The 21,518-nt window shown below is 37.9% G+C and overlaps 1 protein-coding gene across 6 annotated transcripts in view; it reads left to right on the top strand.

Annotated features, from left to right (window-relative positions):
• DGKI (diacylglycerol kinase iota) overlaps positions 1-21,518 on the top strand; it is a 214,458-nt gene that overhangs the window by 94,541 nt on the left and 98,399 nt on the right. For 3 of the 6 annotated variants that reach the window (XM_052668695.1, XM_052668699.1, XM_052668701.1), the window contains 9 exons: positions 868-924; positions 2,604-2,669; positions 6,289-6,360; positions 6,919-7,035; positions 13,723-13,818; positions 14,128-14,202; positions 15,738-15,833; positions 16,748-16,830; positions 18,969-19,029. In XM_052668695.1, the coding sequence (XP_052524655.1) occupies positions 868-924; positions 2,604-2,669; positions 6,289-6,360; positions 6,919-7,035; positions 13,723-13,818; positions 14,128-14,202; positions 15,738-15,833; positions 16,748-16,830; positions 18,969-19,029 (723 nt within the window). The remainder of the gene's footprint in view (positions 1-867; positions 925-2,603; positions 2,670-6,288; positions 6,361-6,918; positions 7,036-13,722; positions 13,819-14,127; positions 14,203-15,737; positions 15,834-16,747; positions 16,831-18,968; positions 19,030-21,518) is intronic. The other 3 variants (XM_052668696.1, XM_052668698.1, XM_052668697.1) reach the window with 3 other exon arrangements.

The following is a 21,518-nucleotide window of genomic DNA, read 5'->3' as shown; positions in this document are numbered from 1 at the left end:
GCATCTTCCGATAGATAAAACTGCCCAAAGCTTTGTCTAACTTGATCTTGAACATTTCCACGGAGGCGGAACTGTCAGCTTCTTTGGGCTACATTCTTCAGTGTCTCACGACACATAGTTAATAATTTCTGCCTAATGTCTAATCTAAATCTGCCCTCTTCTGTTTTAAAGACCGTTACCCCTTGTCCTGTCACTACAGGCCCTAGTAAAATATTTTGGTTTTCTCATCAGACTCTCATGTGATTTTTATTGCTTTTTCTCTTCAACTTTCAAAAAGATGTTTTCTTCATGGAAGCTCCTGTTGTCCTCTTTCTGCCTTTCCTCTCCCATCTGAAGGAGGCAGTTCCACTGCATGAGGCAGTCTTATGCTCCCCAAGCAGCCTGATGTAAGGAAAAGGTAGAAATTTATGATAATTTATGTTTTTTTCTGAGAATGTAGACAATTTTTCCACAGATTTTGTTTATAAAGGCATAAAGCTGAGTTTGTAAAAGATCTCAGAATTAGATTTCTAGCTCCTATTAACTTTTGACAACTCAGCTTAAGTCTACTTTGGTTACAAAGTGTATTCTTAAGAAATAAAAACAAACAGATGAAGCAGTTTCCTCCTTGGCATGAGGGAGATGGTTTAAATAGTTTAACTGAGCATGCAGCAGTAGCTTCAATGATGATGAGGGTTGTGTAGAGATCAAGGAAAGAACATCATTATTGACATATGAAGAGATTTTCTGTCATCCAGGTAAGTTTCTTAAACTAGTGAAATAAATATTCTAATAGGCAATATATGCCTTGGAAGCTTGCCCTATATCAACATGTTGGAATAAACTCTGAGCTCGTTTTCAGTTCTAACAGCTTTATTTTAATGCCAGATTAACTTTCGCTGCAAACCAACTTTCCGAGAAGGGAGCTCCAGATCTCCAAGAGAAGTAAGTAATGGACAAATGGTGGTTGCATTCCTTTAGATTTATGTAATGATTCACCTGGTGTGGAACTGCACCAGTGCTTTTAGATTCAGAAAAGTCTGAGTGCGTTAGTTCCCAGTGTGACAAGTTCTCCTCCTCAGAATAAATGTAAAATGAATTCTATCTGAAACACTATATTTCTTGCACTGTCAAGAATCATTTTGTCTTCCTGCTGTATCTTTTCCCATTCACTCAGCCATTCTGTTGCTTCTTCTTCTTCTTCTTTCCATTCTTTGGTAGCATTTCTTTTGTTTCTTTCTAACATTTGAAGTAGTATTTTGTCCTCTGTCTGATTCCCTGAGCTTCTGCTGTACTTTCCCTTCATTTATTTTGAAGCATCCTTAGTGTTAGAAGATTTTTTGTTAGCAAAATAAACATTCAAAAACTTGTGTATTTCATCATTCAGCTACTATACAAATCCAGCTCCCTTGAAGGTGCTACATGTATCCGTGCTACTCACAAAGTTAGAAGCCATTGCTCCCATAAGACAAAACAAAATAAAATCAAAACTGACCACCCTTCCTGAACCCTGTTCAAAAAAACCCACAAACCAATCAGCCCCCCCCCTCAATAAACCAAAATAATAAAAACAAAAACAAAACAAAACAAAAACCAAACAAAAAAAAGCCCCAACTCCCCCCAAAAAAATGCAGGTGATGGCTGAAATTTATGCATCAGATACTTATTTTTTAATTAAAGAGGAAAATTCCTAACTGTGGTATTCATTTTGGTTGCCAGTCTAGTATGATGGAACCTCTTTTTATGTAAGTAATCGCAGTGTGGAAGAACACTTGATGGCTGCTGTTGCTTGTTTTTCTTTTTCACTTTTGGTAGTAATGGGAGAGGAATAGAAACTCCATTTGTTTATGGGCCACTCACTATACAGCTTCACTACCCCTTAAGCAGAGCTGCCCTTAAGCCTCCTATTACTTCCTGAAGCACTACCCCTTAAGCCTCCTATTTCTTTGTTAGCATCGTTTTGTAGCTTCTCTTAGCACAGGTAGTTTCCAGTAACATGGGCTCTGCTGTGCAGGATGGTGTTAAAGCAAGGTGCAGATGAAGCTCCTTCTAACCCCCTTGCCCACACAGGAGTAGAGCAGTCCTGTACACCCTCTATTCTCTTGCCCAGATCTTCATGCCATCCAAAGTGGAAGTAGTTCAAACTGAAAGAGTCCAAATTACTTCAGTGGCCAAATGACTTCCTTTTCTCTTTCTTTCCTCCTGCATTGACTTATGATATTTTTGCTTTATATAGCTGTATTTCTGAGCAGAATATAACGGGGCCCTATGTTGGTGCCTGAAAACATTGGTCCTCAGGTCCTTCTGTGCTCTTTATGTATATGACAGTTATCTGCATGTCATGTAATGTTTGGGTTCTTTGTTTTTTTTTTTCTTTCCTTTTAAGGGTAGTTTGGGCCACATGGTGACACGGATAAAGAATATCATCTTCTCCTTATTCATCCTCTGGTTTCAGTTGTGTCTGGGGTATCCTAGGGGGAACTACTATCTTTTGCTCCATAAATGATTGCTTTGGAAAAATGGTCCTTTCCTTTAATGTCCATAAACCAATTTCCCATTGATGGTACCTTGAAGTGCAACCTACCATCCCTTCCTATAACATTATCTTTGTTCTTCTCTTGCAGAACTTTGTCCGACATCACTGGGTACACAGACGGAGGCAGGAGGGGAAATGTAAGCAGTGTGGAAAGGTAAGATTGCCTGTGCATCACAAGTAAAACACCAGGCACATGGGCATTCAGGGTAGTCAGTAGCTTCTTCCAGTGATGACACTGTTTCTATGCTAAACGCTTAACCTCTCTTGTGTAGAAAGCGACTAAACTGAGTGGTAGCACCTCTGACTCTCATATGGAAATAGAAAAGGCAGTTGCGTCCATGCAAGAATGAGCCTGTCACATGTCCTGGGCTGTTGCACTGCACTGTCCAATTAAAAGGGCAAAGAGGAAGGCAGTGGCTCCTTGATCTTTTTTTTTTCTTTGTTAAGCCAACCCAGTGCCAATGTTGTATCTTGTAGTGATATCTTCTGCACCAACGTTATGATTACTTTTTTTTTTTTTTTTTTTTTTTTCTGACTACTAGAAAAAGAAAGGCTGTTTCTTTCTTTCTGTCTCAGCAGACTCTGCACTTTGTAAGACTGCTTCATATTCACTGTCTGTGTGGCAAAATAAAAGCTTGTTTTTAAAAAGCTTTAAAAAGGAGTGTAACCTGAAAATTGGTCTTCTGAAGTATTATGACCACCTGAAATTTGGTCTAGTTGTTGGCAACCCTGCCCATGGCAGGGGGGTTAAAACTAGGTGATCATTATGGTCCTTTTCAACCCAGGCCATTCTATGATTCCATGAAATAAATTAACACTGAATTTAATTTCCTCACTCTAGCACTGTAATACATCCCCTCTTAACAGCAATAAGACTGTGTTTTGTCTCCATAGCATGGCACTTTAGTTAGAAGAAATCATATTTTAGCTGGATGCTGATGTAGATCATCAAGTGCTGCAAGGCATGGCATACAAACATGATGTTCTTTTTTAACAAGTGGCATGCAAACAGTGCAAGAAGGCACTTCACAGTCAGCATTGTTATGGTACACCTTCTTTGCTACACTGGATAACTATCTAGAAAAGTATTTCTGAACTATATATTATGTGAAGAACCACCTTCTTATTCATCTGTTATCTTCTAATGCTCCGTAGCTCTCACGTTGGAAGAGGTGGTAAATAATCACTCCCAAGACACGTTCTCTAAGCCATTCATTATGCTAAATATTTCTCTTGCACTTCTGCTCATTTGTTTCACTTGCAATCTGAAGAAAATCTAGTTTGCAAGCTCTCAGCTGTTATTATCTTTGTTACCTGAGATCTTCAGAGTAATTGTTTTTGGTTTTAATTTCTTTTAAATTTGCATAATTTATCATGAGAGCAATCAGACCGTGTGGCCCAGTATGCAGCCCATGACTGTGTGCAGTAATAGAAGCTTAAGGATGAATGCAAAACCCTTTGTTCCTAAACTAATAATTACTAGCTCCTAGTAATTTAGGGATTTTCTGAGACTGAATGCATCTGTACCATCACATTAAAAAGACCTTTAATCTGTTTTTACTTTCCATGATGTCCAAAGCAATGTGTCCATAAAACACGCAGTGTGCAGCTGTGCATTGGTCTCTTTTTTTCAGTAGTGCTTTTAAAGGCCTCTGGGTGGATGCAAGGCTTTGTTTTCATTGCATATAAGTCACCATCTAAGTGCTTCTGTTACTGTTTGTACTGGAGTTGTAGTAGTACCCCTCCCTCATACAGTAATGTTACATTGGAAAGTGTCTGAGAGCCTTAGAAATAGAATAAACACCTTTGTATTGTTTTTTTTTCCATGATGAATGACTGCTCCCCTAAACTGATGTGAAAATGATCTTTAACGGTAAATAGGTCTAAGGATATAACCAAAACATACCAGAGCTAGTGATCCCTCTGTACTGTGTGTGTGAGAGCCTTTATTAGTGGGGGATTTGATCCCAATTATTTAGGCAGATTGCAATCACCAGTGCAAGCTGGAGATTCAGGTGCCCTTTTCCTCCAAACATGTTTTCTCTGTTACGCATGACTGCGTACTTGCACAGGAGCAGTTCACAGCATGGAATTTCATGTGTTGCACAGCAACCTGACGCCAGTGAATCAGGATTAATCAGGAACTGTTTTGCCTGGTATCCCCCGAAAAGTGCAATTACTTTTCCATCCCCATGCTTCTGAATTTATACAGAAAGTTTCCTTACATAACCCATGGACAAGGTGGGATAATTGAACTCTCATATTTTTTCCTGACTGACGAAAGGAAGAAGAGAGAATTTCTGGTGAATTATGGGGTCCCCCCGTGTTTCAACCCAATAATCTACATAAAATCTCCCTGTGACCTGCAACCCATCACTGTATTTCATCATTCCCTTTGAATGTTAGCTTTCAAAAATCAGTCTTATCCCAAACACGTATCCTGAAGAAGAATTAGCTCACAACTGTAAAGCAACGAGGAATGATTGGTTCTTATTATTAATATGTTTTTACTGCCGTGTATTTTCTCTAACAGCTCCCTAAAAGCCAACCGACTTACTGAATAAATAAGAAACGATCCATCCAGAACCAGACAAGCTGCTCAGTTCACATGTTTAAAATATACCACTAACGGGCTGTGGAATCAATGTACTGAATTTGAGGTTTCATTAGAGGAGGTTTGGGGAGATAAAAATTTCTCCCATGCTTCTTAAAAACCAGAACAAAAAACATTTCATGCTGATGAGAGGCTGATCTATTCTTTTTCAATACACTGGGACAAAGTGTAGGATTTGTGAGAATCTTTAAAAGATCTCAGTTAGAGTAAATGAAGGTTAAGTGCTGGACTTTCAGTCTCCACAGACATTAACCTAAATCAAGTATTTTTCTGATTGAAATATGATTCAAGTGAATGCAGGTTTTTAGGCCATAGCTCCAGTTGTCATTTGTTACCTGTGTTACGTGCAAGAAGAATGTGTATGACCCAGTGGTCTTTTCCAGCTTTAGAATATGGAAGAAAGAGATCTATCTGTTGAAATGTCATTCTACAAAATTAAACTGTGGGAAAATAAAATCCCATACTTGCTGGTAGTGGTGTTTTTTATTTGTTTGTTTTTCTCCTGAAAACTACAGAAGTATATATTTTTATATTTGATTTGAATGAGACAATCTTGGGTTTTGTGGTGTGTTTTTGTTGTTGTTTTTTTTTTTTTTTTTTTTTTTTTTTTTTTGGAATGTACTAAAAAGATTTTGATCTGAGTCAGCTTAATAAAACAATAAACTTAATTTCCCAAATGGAAGATTTCCAGCCAGATATTATAGTTGATTCCACTCTATGCTAAAAATAAATAAATAATGTTAATAAACCCAATTCTTACTTATATTTAAAGCAAAAAAGACTGCAGTGAAAAAATGTTCACTTCAGCAAAAAATCTGATTGTCACAACTGTAGAAAGCCATTAAATTAGCCATTTCTTCTCTTTCTTCATCCCTCTGTCCTTCTTTAACTATAAAATTTAATAAAAAGCACAAAAATTTGGGGAAATATCTTTAAAGTGTGTGTGAGAGCATGCTGTAGCTGAAGAGCCTTCTCTATCAATCCTGTCACTACATTATCCTCCCAAAATATATTTGGAATCCAAGAGCTTTGAGGCTGAACCAATGTATGTGAGTCTACTGAACTGGTTTAACCTAGCACAGTTACCCGACAAGAATTAAGGACATACATTTTCTTGTAGTCAGGGTGAATTTAACTCATTTTTTTCTGCTTATTGTAGGGCTTTCAGCAGAAATTCTCCTTCCATAGTAAAGAGATTGTGGCTATCAGTTGTTCCTGGTGCAAGCTGGCGGTAAGTGGATAATATTCGTGGAAAGCAGTAGTAACACCTTCACTGCATAGCCTCAAGGCATATGATTTCAATTGTGCTGGCTCTCGGAGTTTCTTCTCTCAGTGAATCACTACCAGTTTTGCTCTTTCATTTTTCTTTTGCTCAGATGCCATAATTTCATCTGGATAATACATTAAGCCTTCTAGAAGAAGGGTCTTGCTACCCCATGTAGTCACTGGCTACCTCCCATCAACACCACGCTGCTTCCAGCTCAAAGAGCCAAAGGGCTTTTAATGCATTTAGTGTGTCAGGCTGGGTTATGGTCTTTAATCTGCTCTTACAAAAGTAGAAGTGATTTTTTTTTTCTCCCTTTTTTTTTCTTGATCTTTTCCCCTTGGTATAAAGAATGGCTGAGGAAGGTGGTATTTAGTTATACCTTCCTAGAGCTCCCAGGGTTTGAGGATGAGAGAATTGGGAACTTTGCTCTAGTTTTGCAGTCTCATTCTCTTTTTCCTCTCCTTGCTTCTACTATGTCTTCCTTGCCCTCCTTATCGGCTCTACTCTTCTCCTCCCCTCCAGTTTCATAACAAAGTCACCTGCTTCATGCTACATCACATTGAGGAGCCGTGTTCTCTTGGGGCTCACGCAGCTGTCATTGTGCCTCCCACCTGGATCATTAAGGTGAAGAAACCTCAGGTAACTGCATGCTGATGTCTGTTTCTGAAGCTGTATGGCTTCACAGGGCCAGCCTGGCTTCTGCACTCAGTACACCTCCACTAAGGCATGCTCGTTCAACCCTGTCTCTCTCCCTGAAACCCAGCATACATTCATGGTGATTATGAACTTGTATCCTCCATCCAGCCCTTCAGTAGGTTTCCTTGTTTGGGTTGACAAGCAGCAAACATGACTTCTGTTCTGAGCAATGCAGCTCAGGTGTGTTCTTCTGTGACTTCAGCTAGTGTACTGCAAGAAATCCCCTGTGCTGGAGGCAGTAAAGCATGCTTCATTAAATAGAGCTGAGCAAATACAGGGAAAAACTAGTAACAAACATTCACTTGAACTGTAGTAAGAATTCACTGTAGTTGGGCTGGCATCCCTCTGAATTTTTCACCAAAGTACAGTTAAATAATCATGTCTTGTTCACATCAGTTCTTGCTGAATGCCAACAGTAAGACCATATGCCCACTTAGTTGCAGGTAAAAGGGTGAGACTTCAAAGCTTTATTATAGATGTGATACGTTTTAGTGAGGTTAATTCATTAGTGAGGGAGAGAAGGTATCCTAAAGAGAGCTGGCCAAAAATTAAAAGGGGATTCTTATCATGCACAAAGTAATTTTTTTGTTGTTGTTTTTTTGTTTTTGTTTTTTTTTTGTTTTTGTTTTTGTTTTTTTTTGTTGTTGTTGTTGTTTTTGGAAGTCTCTTTTCACTCCAGGTTGAACTGAAAGACACAAACACACACTGAACACATCAAGGAACCAGACATGCTGGTATAAGTTTTACTTCAGCAGCAAGGAAATGGATGAAAAAACAGGAATGCTGGTGTTATTGAACAATGTTGTGCAGCTTGTACGTTAGCATGATAAGTGACTCAGGGCTTTCTGACTCCATGTCCTGGCTGGCAGGAAACAAAGAATTTCACAGCATGGGGAAAGGCACTAAGACAAAATGTCCCCGTGTGGAACTAGAAAAAGGTGTGCAGTTTGGACACTGTTTGGTCTTTAGCTCCAGTCTAGGGATATGGATGTCATCTTTGTGCATGAGCATTATTTCTAACAGGCTTGATTCTAAAGACAGGAAGGAAATAAATAAGTAAATCAGAATTTGAGTAATCAAAACAAAACAACCAAAAAACAACTCGACCAAAGAGATCACAGTTTCTCCTTTAGATTTAAGGTATGCAAGGTCTCTAGCCACCTCTCCTCTGAGAAAAAAAAAAGGTCTCTTTGGCATTTCTGTATTTTTCCCATACTCCTTTTCCTCTATTAGTTTACTCTAGCCTTCTCAAGAGAAATCTCTTTCTTTTCTTGTTGAATTTTAAGTCCTCAGTAGAGATTTAATCTCCTTGGCTAATTTTCAGCACCTGTAGTATTTGGCACAAAAATGAGACTGGTTCCTTTTCTGCCCCATTAAAAAGATTGTATGGCCTATTAGTCATAAGACTTTCAGTTGCTGGGTTTCACGGTGGTGTGCCTGGAACTTCTGCTTTGGTCATTTAGCCAAGGAATGGTGACTCCAAGGTTTTGGGGTCTTGAGATGGATCCATAAAGCAGAGATCCTGGGGTTAGGAACCATTAAGAAGAATGCCGTAGCTGTTGTAGTCCATAACTAGAAACTGGGTACCTGTAGGGTCCTTGAGCTTTCCACCTGGAACATCTACATGAAGACAAAAAGATATAAATACTAATTAGCTCCTGTACAGGCTGAGGCTGGTACTTTGGAGATGACCAAAATTATTTGGATCAGAAGACATTTTGGACAAATTATTTTCAGCATAATGAGTTGTAGGAAATTCTGATTACTTTTAGATGAGGTATGAGAATCTCCTTTTTGACCAGGTAACTTCAGGTAGCTTGCAGGTGGGAAGAAGATGGATGTCTTAGAGCTGTAGGTAGGATAATCAATCTTCTTTACCTAAAATCCTCTGTTTCAAGGACACACACAGCCATAACCTATGAGGCAAAGGCCAGACACCACTTGTTACTGACTATACATTTACCATTTAACTACACTTCATCCCATGCACATGGGAAAAAGGATATAGCTGATCTAAGAACCAGTTTTATGTGGCTGGAGATGCTACTGTCTTCAGAGGCCTGATAAGAAAATATGAATCTTTTTTCATCCGGTACATTTCCAATGTATTTCTCTTAAATCATTTTAAATCACCATTAAAAACAAACAAACAAACCAAACAAAAAACAACAAAAATGCCTTTTATGTGCCTTTTAGTATATTTTCCTACAAAAACAGGTAGATTACTGAATTTGTTTGATAATTTCTGGCTTACCAAAACCCCTTTTAGTGAGCCTACAATACACCACAGTTACTATTATTTTTAAACAAAATGAGAAAAGAATATTAAAAAGAATATTAAAAACTAGAACTCTAATTTAAGAAAAATAAATAAATTAATAAAAACAGAAGTATTGATTGATTGAAAAAGCCCTGCTTTAATCTTCTATGCTTTTACTTTTAAAATTTTCCCTTGATTTACTGGTTAATCAAAGCAGGGTGTCTTCCTCATAGGATTTACTCTCTTGTTTATTATTATTTTTTTTTTCAGAAAGGTCAAAAAATATTATTCATGGGTAAAAAGACTTCAAATGCATGTTTTAAATGTTAGGCGTAAATGAAATGTCTGTTAATTTTTTGCGGTCATAAATGGAGGGGAAGTATGTCAGTCCAATTTTCCCTCTCATCACATGTCAAGTGCTTAGAATTAATGCAAAAAAAAAAAAAAAAAAAAAAAAAAATCACTTTGAGTAACTGAAGCTTTAGATAAATCATATTCCTACACAATGCAGAGTTTCCACAAAATTTCTGAACAACATCTTGTGCAGTGTTACTTTTGTGGAATTAATCTATTTGCTGTGGGAAATATCAATACATTACATGCATTTTCAGATTTTTTTTTGACAGAAGTCTTGTTTGTTTTTCTTATGTTTCTTTAGGAATTTTTTTCCTCTCCTGCTGTTTCTGGCCAGCTCTCCTGTGTATTGTGGCCCTCTTCACCCTATATGCCTGTTTGGTGAACACTATTGTTGCATTCAGTCCACAGAATACAAATACAATATTAAAATTTTTGTGAATTCAGATAGTAAATTAATATATGTAAGCAGCAATTTGTTTTTCACATATTTCACAATTGGAGTAAATTTGACTACAAGCCTCTTGGTTATAAATTATTTTCTCAGCTCTAATTAACTACTCACGTTAATCATGGTCAACTCCTGAAATGAATTTCCTACTCGTGAAGTTGATTTTAGTGGTGCCTTCATCCTTTTATTGGTTGTTTCTTTTAGGCAAATAAGGTGGCTTTTTGTAGCAAAGCCTTGCCCCAGTTTTCAATTTTTATTTCTCTTTTTATTGCTACAAAAATGCTTTTCCATGCTTACGTGCAACAAGGGTCACCACCTTTCAAATATTGTACTTGAATAAACAGTACGCTCCCCCTCTGAATGCCAGAATGTTGTGGTAGTAAACCATGATTATGTAATTAAGGAAAAATTTGTTCATGCCTTTTACATTTTAAATGGGGAGCTTTTGCATTTTGCAAGCAATTGGTTGCTACATGATGAATATTCAAAATGGTTTAATCAACTTTGGGTTAGGTGGTAGCCCTGTCTGTAATGACCCGTTTACATAAATGGAAAATTCCCAGTATCTATTTCATTGTGTTCATACTTCTGTAACTAGTTTACTGTTTTCCAATATTTCTGTACTGTACTAGCAGCACTTTGACACCATTTCTGATTTCCTGTGGTTCAAATCAATTCCCTCTCCTAATTCTCCTCACTGTTGTGAAAACAGGCCACCCTTGTTGACTGATGTGTGAGATTTGGTAGCCCAAGTAGTTTTGTGCTAGGAATGGGCTTGCTATGCTTACGTTGTGAGAGAAAAGTTAATGATGAGGAGGAGTACATCTAGCTGATGCACCTACTGATTCAATCTGTTATCTTCTGTTTGGGAAGGCAAAGACAGTAAGTGTAAAATTCCATTTTATTTTATTAATTTTTTGTATTTTTCTTTTCAAGGTGAGTAAACATATTATTTTCTTCTGTTCCTCCTCCTTCAAGGGCCTTAAAAAAGTGCTAGTAATCTTTATACTCCTCGGCTAATGTCTTCCTTTCATCAGTTGCTTGCTGCAGCTGTCTTGCCTAGATGTGGTTTGTGAACAACCAGAAGATGGTCAAGATAGACCTTCTCAGAGGCTGTTCATTGCTTACATCATTTGATGTCCAGCATGTTAAAAGCCTTTGAAAATAAAGACTGAAATGTTGCAAAGGAAAAGGTGGAAAAGTTTCATTAGATCTGTTGAGGATAGTCTGCAGTCCTTACACCAACCAACACCATAAAAGGACTCCAATTCTTTTGTTCATTTAGCTAAACTTGCTTAGAACTATAGTGATGATGCAGTAATACCAAACATCTCTCTTTGAAGATGGCCAAACTGACATCCACAAAGGAGAGGTTTCCTCTCTAGATGCAAGTTAGGATTTACATATGGTGCACAGTAAAGGTATGCCTTGTTATCAAGTATTTCGCTGAATAACATTATCTGTTTGTAAAAATACTCATCACCTTGTTTTGTGGACAAGGTAATACGCAGTCATTTCTTCACTTTCATGTGCAAAGACTGATGATTATTTCTGTCTGTTATTCTTCTGCATGTTTGCAAGGAGAACTTGCGTATGTTTAATCAGCTTTTTTGCCTTCCATCTGCTGTAGATGTGCATCATTGTAGCAAAGATTTAGGTTGCCTTAACATTACAGATGTAAGTATGCTTTAAAAGAAAAAAGGTGAAATAACATAGTTGTGACATAGCATATTATATTGCCTTCCTGAGGGTAGAAATTAAGGAAAAAAGGTTATGGTGGAGGCTTAGGCTGAAACTCTTTCACTAACACGCTCATATGCCTCTTCCCACCCCATTCATAGGCAAGAAAGGAGCCATGCTATAATGGGATTTAATAACAACTACACTTAAACGGTCTTCAATTGATTATTATTATTCTTTAAATTAGGCAGTATTTTCTTTTTCCAAAATAATTTCACTGGCTTAGGTCCATCCACTGAGGAAGTAGAATAATAAGTACAGTCCTTCTTCAGGTGATACAGTTAAATACTATCCTAATATAATATTGAACTTGAGTTACTGGCTGTGATTTGCCAGAAGACTTCACTGCATGTTACCGATAGGATAAGTATCTTCAATTTTACACCTAGGGAGACTAGAGCCCAAGGAAAAGTCTCAGTATGTCCGTGAGCTTTTGTCAGATAGGTGGCAGACATCTGCAGATAGGCTGGATCTCAATCTATCTTGTTTTCCCCACACCTGTGAAAGCAGCTGAGAAAACAGGCCAAGAACCCCACTGCTTGCAGTTGATTGCTGGAGCTTTGAGGGCAATTGCTGTGCCTTTATACTGATATAAAGACTTCTGTCTACCCTCAGTCTGGCTCCTAAAGTAGGGCAGTGAAAGTCTGTGAAGCTGAGACTACTCATTCACTTCTGTTGTCAGCACAGTCTTTGTGATTTATCATGCTTTCAAGATCACTTTTTATGTATCAGAGTAGGGAAGAATAAGAACATCTCCTTAGACATTTTCTCCAACTGTGCCCTAATAGGGCAAGTGCCTTGGCATTGCTCTACTGAGCCACATTGTCTTCAGTATTTTCAGTAAGCAACAAGGCATAAATATATAATGGTCCACAAGGAATGTTGGGAGGTGATATAAGTTTGTGGCTCTGCTATACAGCAAATCTCTCTTGGTCTGGGTTCAAAAGGAGATAATAGTTTCTTCAGATATTTGAGTTAGATTGCTGTTACAGTTTTCCACATTTCTGAGAAGTCAGGAAAATCTGAATTTTGTATCTGATGTGTTGGATCAAAGTTTTGGAATTCTGAATGCGGTTGTTAGGTAATCAAGAGACTCTAGTAACTGTTCTCCAAGTAATAGTATTACTTGTTAGTGAGCAGAATTAAGTAGGGACAGTTATCATTGCTTATAGACTTGGTGATCTCTGATCATTAACTTATTCTCATTAATGACACACTTTTGAATAGCATTATGACAGAAATGACCTTTTGGATGAGCTGGGTGGATCTTGCTCCCATCTTGAAGCCAGAAAAAAATCAATTAACTTTCTTCTAATTTCCTGTGTATTTCCTGTAATACAAAATCTCAATCATAGACTAAGTATTTCTTGTGGATACGATTTCAGGCATTAAATATCAAGGGAAAAAAAATTATATCCCCTTTTTGATATGTTTTTATCACATCGGAAGACCTTTACGGTTCGGTGTTAGTAACTAGGCTATTGCCTGCCTGAAGAATAGTTTTCATGCATATTTTTTAGGTTCTGCAAAAATACAAGAAGTTTTGCATTTTCTTCTGTAGTTTAGTGTTGCTATTGAAAAAGCAAACAACTGGGAAAAAGCTTGATTCCTTAATTACTAACAGTTCACATTGTTCCTCATCGGATGATTACACAAGCTTCTTGATAGGGCTGGAACTCACTCTGCAGTGCCAGCCTCATATGCCGTGGTGGCCTATGTTATATTGAGTCATAATGGTTGCCAGAGCTAAAACTTGTTGTTTTCTTTCCTAAAAAAACATGAAAAATATCTCATTTATCATGTTTTTTATTACATCTTTATGCAGGGGGTCTCCATACCAGGAGACGAGACTGATTGGGCAGGAGACTGGAGCCCCGAAGGGGAAACGGGCGTCTCCTACCCCTATTGGGAGGGTTGGCAGGTACAACATGTGGTGTTATGTGAGTCTATGGGAGCATCTGATCTTTTTTCCCCCTCACAGCGTGGGAAAGTTTCCAGTTCCAAAGCACCAGTCTGGTCTCCGTGTGTGGCTTTCTCCATAAACGGTGGTGTGGAAGTGTAAAGCATGCAGCGCATGTGATTTAAATCTTGAGCATGTGCCAGATACTCTTATCATTCTCCAAGTGGACATGCATGGAAGAGCTTCATAAAGAGGCTCTGTCTGTGCCTGTCTTCCAAATTTTGTTTTGCTTTTCATGTATTCTTTTTTCTTTATTTTTTTTTTATGTAGAACTCATTAAAGACTTCAACACGGCGAAAGAAGAGGACGTCTTTTAAAAGAAAAGCCAGCAAAAGAGGCAACGATGTAGGTATTTAAGAGCTTTGAAAACAAGTTTACTTTTGTTTGAATGTATAAATGCAGATTTTAAAGTTCCATTTACTGTGTTTTTGAGATATATATATATACATATATATATATATTTTTTTTTTTTTGCTGGAAAACTCCGTGTTATTGAAGTTGCGAGAAAATATTACTTTTGATAAAAACTTGTATGGGAAGTGTCGTTTGCTGAGTTGATTTTTTTTCAAGCAGCAGCATACCATCCTAATGAAACAGTATTCCCTTGGGGTGTAAAAGACTCAGCTCAAACACTTGGTTTCAACTAGGCAGAGCAGGAATGTGAAAGTGGTTTCTGAGTGTTGACTGCAAGAGTCTGAATATGGAGCTGACTTGAATGTCTGCTTTGAGAGTCTGCCTTGGGAGATCTCCTGTTGGGGATATTTGGTCCTATGTTTAGGTTTACTATGTAGATTATAGAAGACTTTGTTTCCAGCTCTTATCTACTGTATAAGTGGTATACTGAATGACAGCCTTAAGGGGAGAGGTGGATGGAGACTTACCTCTGCCCAGATAGAGCTCTGTGGGTAAGATCCTCACTTGGGCATTGGGTAACTGCAGACCAGAAACTTCAATCTGTGTTTGCCTTGGCCCAGGAGAGTGTCCTCATTACGGGGCTCTTCAATGTACTACAGATACAGAGAAGCTGGGAGGCAGATATATTTCTCATTGACTTAATAAAAATATCTAAGGTGCAGGAGGCAAAGGGATGAGGCCAGATTCTTTTCAGTGGTGCATAGTGATAGGACAAGGGGAAATGACACAAACTAAAGCATAGGAAGTTTTGCAAAAATGTGCGTAAGAACTTCTTCACAGTGAGAGTGGTGGAGCACTGGAACAGGCTGCCCACGGAGGTGGTGGAGTCTCCTTCTATGGAGACTTTCCAGACCTGCCTGGATGCCTACTTTTGCAACCTGGTCTAGGGAGTCTGCTTTGGCAGACGGGTTGGACTTGATGATTTCTAGAGGTCCCTTCCAGCCCCTACAGTTCTGTGATTCTGCAACGAGAAATATTTGAATCACATAATACAAATAAAAGCTGTTCAAAGAAGTAGGGCCATCAACACCAAGAATATAGGAGCAGATAATCTGCAACTAAACACTGGTTCAATTTGTCTGTTAAATGGGAGTCAGGAAGTAAGTAGTTTATTTCATTCCATTTTCTATTGGAAAAAAATATAATTCATATTAGAAATAGCACTATATCTGACATGTTATTAGAACTGTATGAATAATTTCTTTTTGGGAAAGAATATAAAGTAAAAAAAAAAAAAAAAATTGGGGGCTGACCTGGAACAGTTTTTTCCTTCTTATTTTCTTATGTAATTTTCTCAGCTGCATGAATTTAGTCTCAGCTGAGCATCATGTTATCATGGCTGCACTGTTTCTAATATCCAAGGTAGTTTTGTCAGAGCTATGTTGGGTTTTCTATGTGTGATATGCCAGTGAAATCTACCCTTTTCCTAACTTTTACTAACGTTGCTTCTTGCTGTGTTTTCCCAGGATAACAAAGGTCGACCATTTGTGATAAAGCCTATTTCCTCTCCACTCATGAAACCACTGTTGGTTTTTGTAAATCCAAAAAGTGGAGGGAACCAGGTAAGGTCATAATATGGATCCAGGTAACAAAGTTTAAGCTTAATAACTGTTTTCTGCAAATAAGAATAGTTTTTAGTCAGTCACGAGTGAGAGGAGCTCTATGTGACTGTATTAGAGTCTCCTAGAATAGATGCTTGCAGTTGAATGTCCTTTATATCTCTAATTCCACTGAAGTGGAAGAAAGGATATTTAAATACTTGAGATTCGGCCTTCATATCTTCAGATTTTTGATAGGAACCTGAAATGGTAGTTTGGAGATTTTCAGAAGACCTCATTTTTCCGTGGGAAATTTAGATTCCTAGTGAAGTTCTAGACTTATTTTATGCTAAATATGATGTAATTTTACGTGTTGACCAACCTGCACTGAGCGAGTGGTGCAGCTGCAGCCCATGGAGTCCTTGGATGCTGCTTCTCAGGGCAGTAAAGGCTCATAGTAATATTTGTGATGATGGTTTTGGAGGTCAAAGCAGCAGCGTTACATGGATGTTGGGCAAGACACTCTTCACTGTGACCCACAAATTTTGCCCACAAAATTCTTGAGCTTATTGGTGTCACAGATAACAGTCTGAGGATGTGTGGGATTACAGATCTTTCTTGTTGCAGGTGATGAGAGAACAGGTTTCTGTGGGAGAAAAACCTTTGTCTGACCCTAAGTGCCTACTCTTATACCATTAATGATCTGTATTTTTCAATTCAATTTATAAGCACACATGTGCACACTGCATGGATTTCTGAGTCACTATTTTATAGAGCTATCATTGGCTGCAACACTTTTTATTTTGATTTTTTTCTTGGCTTGTGTTTGCATTATAAAGCATAAAGGGAAGAAAAGCAGTCCAAATATGAACACTATTATTTTTAATAATCATTATGCTATTCATAATTTCCCTTTTTTGATTTTTCTCTTTTCCCAGGGCACCAAGGTTCTCCAAATGTTTATGTGGTATTTGAATCCACGCCAGGTCTTTGATCTCTCTCAGGAAGGGCCAAAAGATGCGTAAGTTTTCAGGCATTCAGCTCTGTTTTTGTATTAGGATAGCAGAGAAACATCTGGCTTGGATAGGTTGGTAGACTAATCATTTTGATAGATTTGGGTTTTCAAAGATTCAAATTGTGATACAGAATCAAAGTTTTAGCATATAGATAAGCCTATGTAAATGCCTCTGCATGTTCAGATAAGATCTTAAGCACGTGTATTGAGAAGAGCAGGCTTGGGCAGCAGCTTTGGATACCTACTGGGGATGTTGCTGAAAAGACAGTTTGACCCTTTACAGCAGCATAGCAAGAGGAGCAAGAAACAGTGGGCAAAATGTCCAAAGAGAGAGTAGAAATGAGAGAAGTTCTGAATAGATGTAAAAAAACCTTTTTTTTATAAAAAAAGATGTAAATAAATACATCTAAATAGATGTAAAACTTTTTCACTCTAGGACAGTTACCCATTAGATTGGATTCTCTTTGTATGTGGAGATTTTTGAGCCCTGGCTTGATGAAACCCTGAGAAATGTGGTCTGGTCTCAGCACTGAATCTGTTTTGATCTGGAGTTGAGATAGAAATCTTTTGAGATTTATGGTATTCTGAGTGATACATATTCCTGAGATAAGCAGTTCATGTAAAGTAAGATGGGAATGGGTTCTATGCTCTCTATGAATACATAGATCAAATCATAGAATCATAGAATCACAAGGTTGGAAACGACCTATGAGATCATCTAGTCCGACCGTCTCCTCATCGCCATTGCCACCACTAGCACTAAACTAGACATATGAAAGGTATGGCTGCTTTCAGATATAATCTTTTACATTTACTAAGGAGCACCCTCTATTGGTCAGAATTTTTTTCGTTTGTTTCTTTTATTATGTGACTGTGGGGAGGACTCACAGCAAGTGATGTAAGCAGAGAAAAAGAAAATAATAGGCCTTTCTTAGGTATAGAATCACATTATAGGAAAACAGTGACTGAAAGCTATTACATAGGTGATCGGATTCGCATAGTCAAAACAAGGAGTTCATTGATCAGTACCTTATGCCTAAATCTCAGTAGAGCCCATGGACTGCAGATCCTACAATGCTTGACCATTCCCGGGTGGCTGATCTTTAATGGAGTGAAGCTACCTTTAGATTTCCATGTGTGACTGCAGCATGCAGCTGTCTTTGCATGCTGAGTAACGGACACTCATTAACTAGGCAGTTATTGCAGGGTGAGTGCTTCCTGAAGGAGAGAGAACCTGCCTTTAGAGGGATGATTCTCACTGCTAAGAGTAAAGAAACTTTGCTTCTGTGGTATTTGAGGTAGGGATATTTGCTTTACTTAATTGTCTGCTCAGTGCTCCTTTGACATTAGTACAGAAAGATGGTAATAATTTAAAGTCAAATGTTTACCTGTATAAGTATGGTCCAAGTATTTTCTATTCATGCTTCTAGGGCACCCAAACATGTTTTTCCTACTGAAACACCCGCTACTCTCCTAATGATGTATAGAAACTTAAAAGTAAATGGATGGTTTTCAGAGCTGTGTAACAGATTGAAGGTTGAATTAGATCCTTGGTAAACCAGGTCTCAGTATGGGAATGTATCTCCTCCACTGGGAGATGTCTTATTATGCCTCTCTTTCATGCAACTGATGGAACAGGCATTTTTTTGGCTCTGCTGTTTGTATCTTAGATCAGATATCCAGAGAGTTTCGTTAGGTGTTACTGCCTTCCGTGGTATTAAAAAATACAAGTTTGTATTTTTTGTTGAAGGAGCTGTCTTGCTCTACACACTTCAGAAACAGCGGTTCAGAAACAATGATGAGAAACACTTCATTTGGTTTAAAGCTTCAGTGTTTACGTTTGTTTGCCTTAGGATAAGAGGAAAATAGAAGACTTTGTCATCTCCAGAGAAAGAATGAGAATCTGGCTTTTCAGATTACATGTTCCCATGTTAAACAGACAAAACACTTCTCAGGAGGGGCTGTCTAACTGTTAAGGAAAGCTCCATTTCATTTTTTAAATTTTCCTCCTCCATCCTGCATCAACAGTAATGAATATTTAGAGAGAAATAAATGATGGTTAAACTATCACTTGCATATTAACTACCTTCATTGCTATACTGACTTTTTCAAAATTATTTTTCGCTTTTCCCTCCCCTGGCCAGGCTGGAGCTGTACAGAAAAGTGCCAAACCTGCGGATCCTGGCCTGTGGTGGGGATGGAACGGTAGGTGACTGGTGCCTGGCAGCCCTCTGGTCATTGCCAAGAGTTGAAATTGCTCACTACATAGGTTTCCCACTTTGTGATGCCTATAGAACCTGATAGCCTACCTTATTCTTAAGAAATCTTTTCATTTTTCTTTTCTATGTGGATTGGCCTGCTTATTGATGGGACCGTATTCTTATGTGCTAATGTCCTAGATCCTATCTGCTTTATGAGTAGATTTAGTATAGCTTAAAAAATAAAGACAAACGTTTTCAGCCTCCTCTTACTATTTTTCACAGATCTGAGGGTCTAGCAGGTTAAATCAGTGCCTGGGGGTCATTTAATCTTAATTTCTACTCCTCTCTGCTATTGTCTCCACTATGCCTGAGTACAGTCAAATATCAAATGTCTCTAGTTTCCTCACCCTCTTTACAAATCCACTGTGAGGAAGCTGTCATGCTACTTGCCTGTGTTGTGACTGATCTCCAGATTCAGTACTTTCTTTGCAATTGAATTGGAGAAGGGAGTAGTGTCAGATCTTCAGAAGACGTGGACACCTTCAGATGGAGGCAGGCTTTACAGTTTGGGGCTTGGAGGCCAAGAGTGAATGAATTACAACTGCTTTGCTCTTGCCTGTTCTGAAGAGTACAGTAATTCTCACCCTGTACCACTGAGTGCTGAAACAGTTACAAAGCTGACCTTTAGACTCCAGGTAGCTCAGTTCCCCAAACATTCTTTTGGTAATACTTGCAACTATAGTAGCTGCAAGGTGCAATGGCTGGCCAGGATGTATAGAAGTACATAGTCATCACACTACCAGGCTTTTATTTATTTTTTAATTATTATTATTTTTTAAGTGAACTGAACACACTCTCAGCTCCTATCTGCTTTTGTGAGCACTTCTGAAACTCTGGATGTAGAGGTCATTAATACTAGTGCTTTCCCCTGCAAGACAAAAGAAACAACATGATCTGATTACCATCTTGCTGGTACTTGGGGCAATAAATATTACTCTTATGGAATTCAGAACAATCATTGAGAAACTTGTGAGGTATTACTTCAGCAAAAAATAGATGTTTTCAAAAAAGCATCAAAAAATAGATGTTTTCAATCTGTTTCTGGAAATGTTTGAAGCTTCTGTCTGAGGAAGCCAGTATTTTCCTAGGAGAAAGATCTTCATTATAAAAATGTTAAAATAGAAATAAATGCAAGCACATTGAGCCCTAGCATCCTCTGTTTCTTTGTTTGCTGAGCAGTGAAAGCAACAGGGGGCAGCACCTTCTCATTGGTAAGAGCAGCACTTTACTATTACATTCGCTGCTGCTCAGTTTGAAGCAAATTAATATCTAGCTATTCCCAAAGCCATTACATCTAGAAATGAGAAATCTGACTCAAATGGACTTAGTGAATATTCAGTGAGACCAGATGTTATCTTGCATTATTGAGGTGAGTCAGAACTGATTGCAACTTTTCCATCACTGCTGTTTGCTGTTACTTTTCTGGGTATAAGAAGAAAACTTTGTTTTCAAAGCAGTCAGGAGACTTCTTTTTTACAGGGAAATGACAGTCTTTATCATCCTTTAATGAAATAGCATCTTTGACTCTGTAAGGTGTAGAAATGACCTCAAAGAGCAGTTTTGCAAGTGTACATGAGCAATTTGAGATTTTGATTAAAAAGTTAAAAGCATTTACAAAACTTGTTGGTATTTTGTAAGGCTACCTGCCCCAGTAGCAAGCTAATGCACAAATGTATAGATTAAGTCAATGGCAAAGACAAAGGACTCTTTAACGAGTCTTGGCCATGTGGGAATTATTGGGACTCCTTTCCCTGTCTTCCAGTTCACAATACCAGAGGACTAGCTTACAAAAATTAGATGATGACTTATCTCTGACAATCCCTTAAGGACTTTATTTAGTCATATCATAGGACCTATGAAAGGCTTAAATACTTTTGGTAACATCCAGGTTCATGAAAGTTTTTAGTTATTCACGTCACTGTTGGACAATGATCTGTGATGTGAGATAACATCCCACATAGACACTTGAATAATTGGACAATGAGTTATGATCAGTAACTGTTTAATAAATAATATTTATATAAAATTAATTTTTCCATGAAGAGACGTGGGGAGAGACTTATTCCAGAATATCAGATGTGGTGGTTGTTGGCTTTTTCTCATCCTCTATCAGACCACCCCCCTCTCCAGTACTTCCAATTCAAGTTGCAGTACCAAATACCTAGGTTTTGTTTTCTTGAAGCCCAGTTTCATTTCAGTTTGGGCTAAGAATCTACCTGAAATCACAGAAGTATTAGATGAGAGTGGAAAAGTCCTGTCCAGGTGGAATCTGTCATTCAGTTCTATGTCTTATTTAAAAACTCATAATATTAGTGAAGATACAATCTATGAACACTGACATCAGAAAAAAATAGACATTATTTTCTTATTTGTATGCTAATTTATATTTGTATTTCTAAAATAAATTATTCAAAATGCATGACATTTTCATAG

This window comes from Tympanuchus pallidicinctus, unplaced genomic scaffold (genome assembly GCF_026119805.1).
Source record: "Tympanuchus pallidicinctus isolate F22 unplaced genomic scaffold, pur_lepc_1.0 scaffold8, whole genome shotgun sequence".
Classification (NCBI taxonomy): domain Eukaryota; kingdom Metazoa; phylum Chordata; class Aves; order Galliformes; family Phasianidae; genus Tympanuchus; species Tympanuchus pallidicinctus.
Note: the sequence above shows the minus strand (reverse complement) of the source record. Positions and strands in the feature narration are given on the sequence as shown.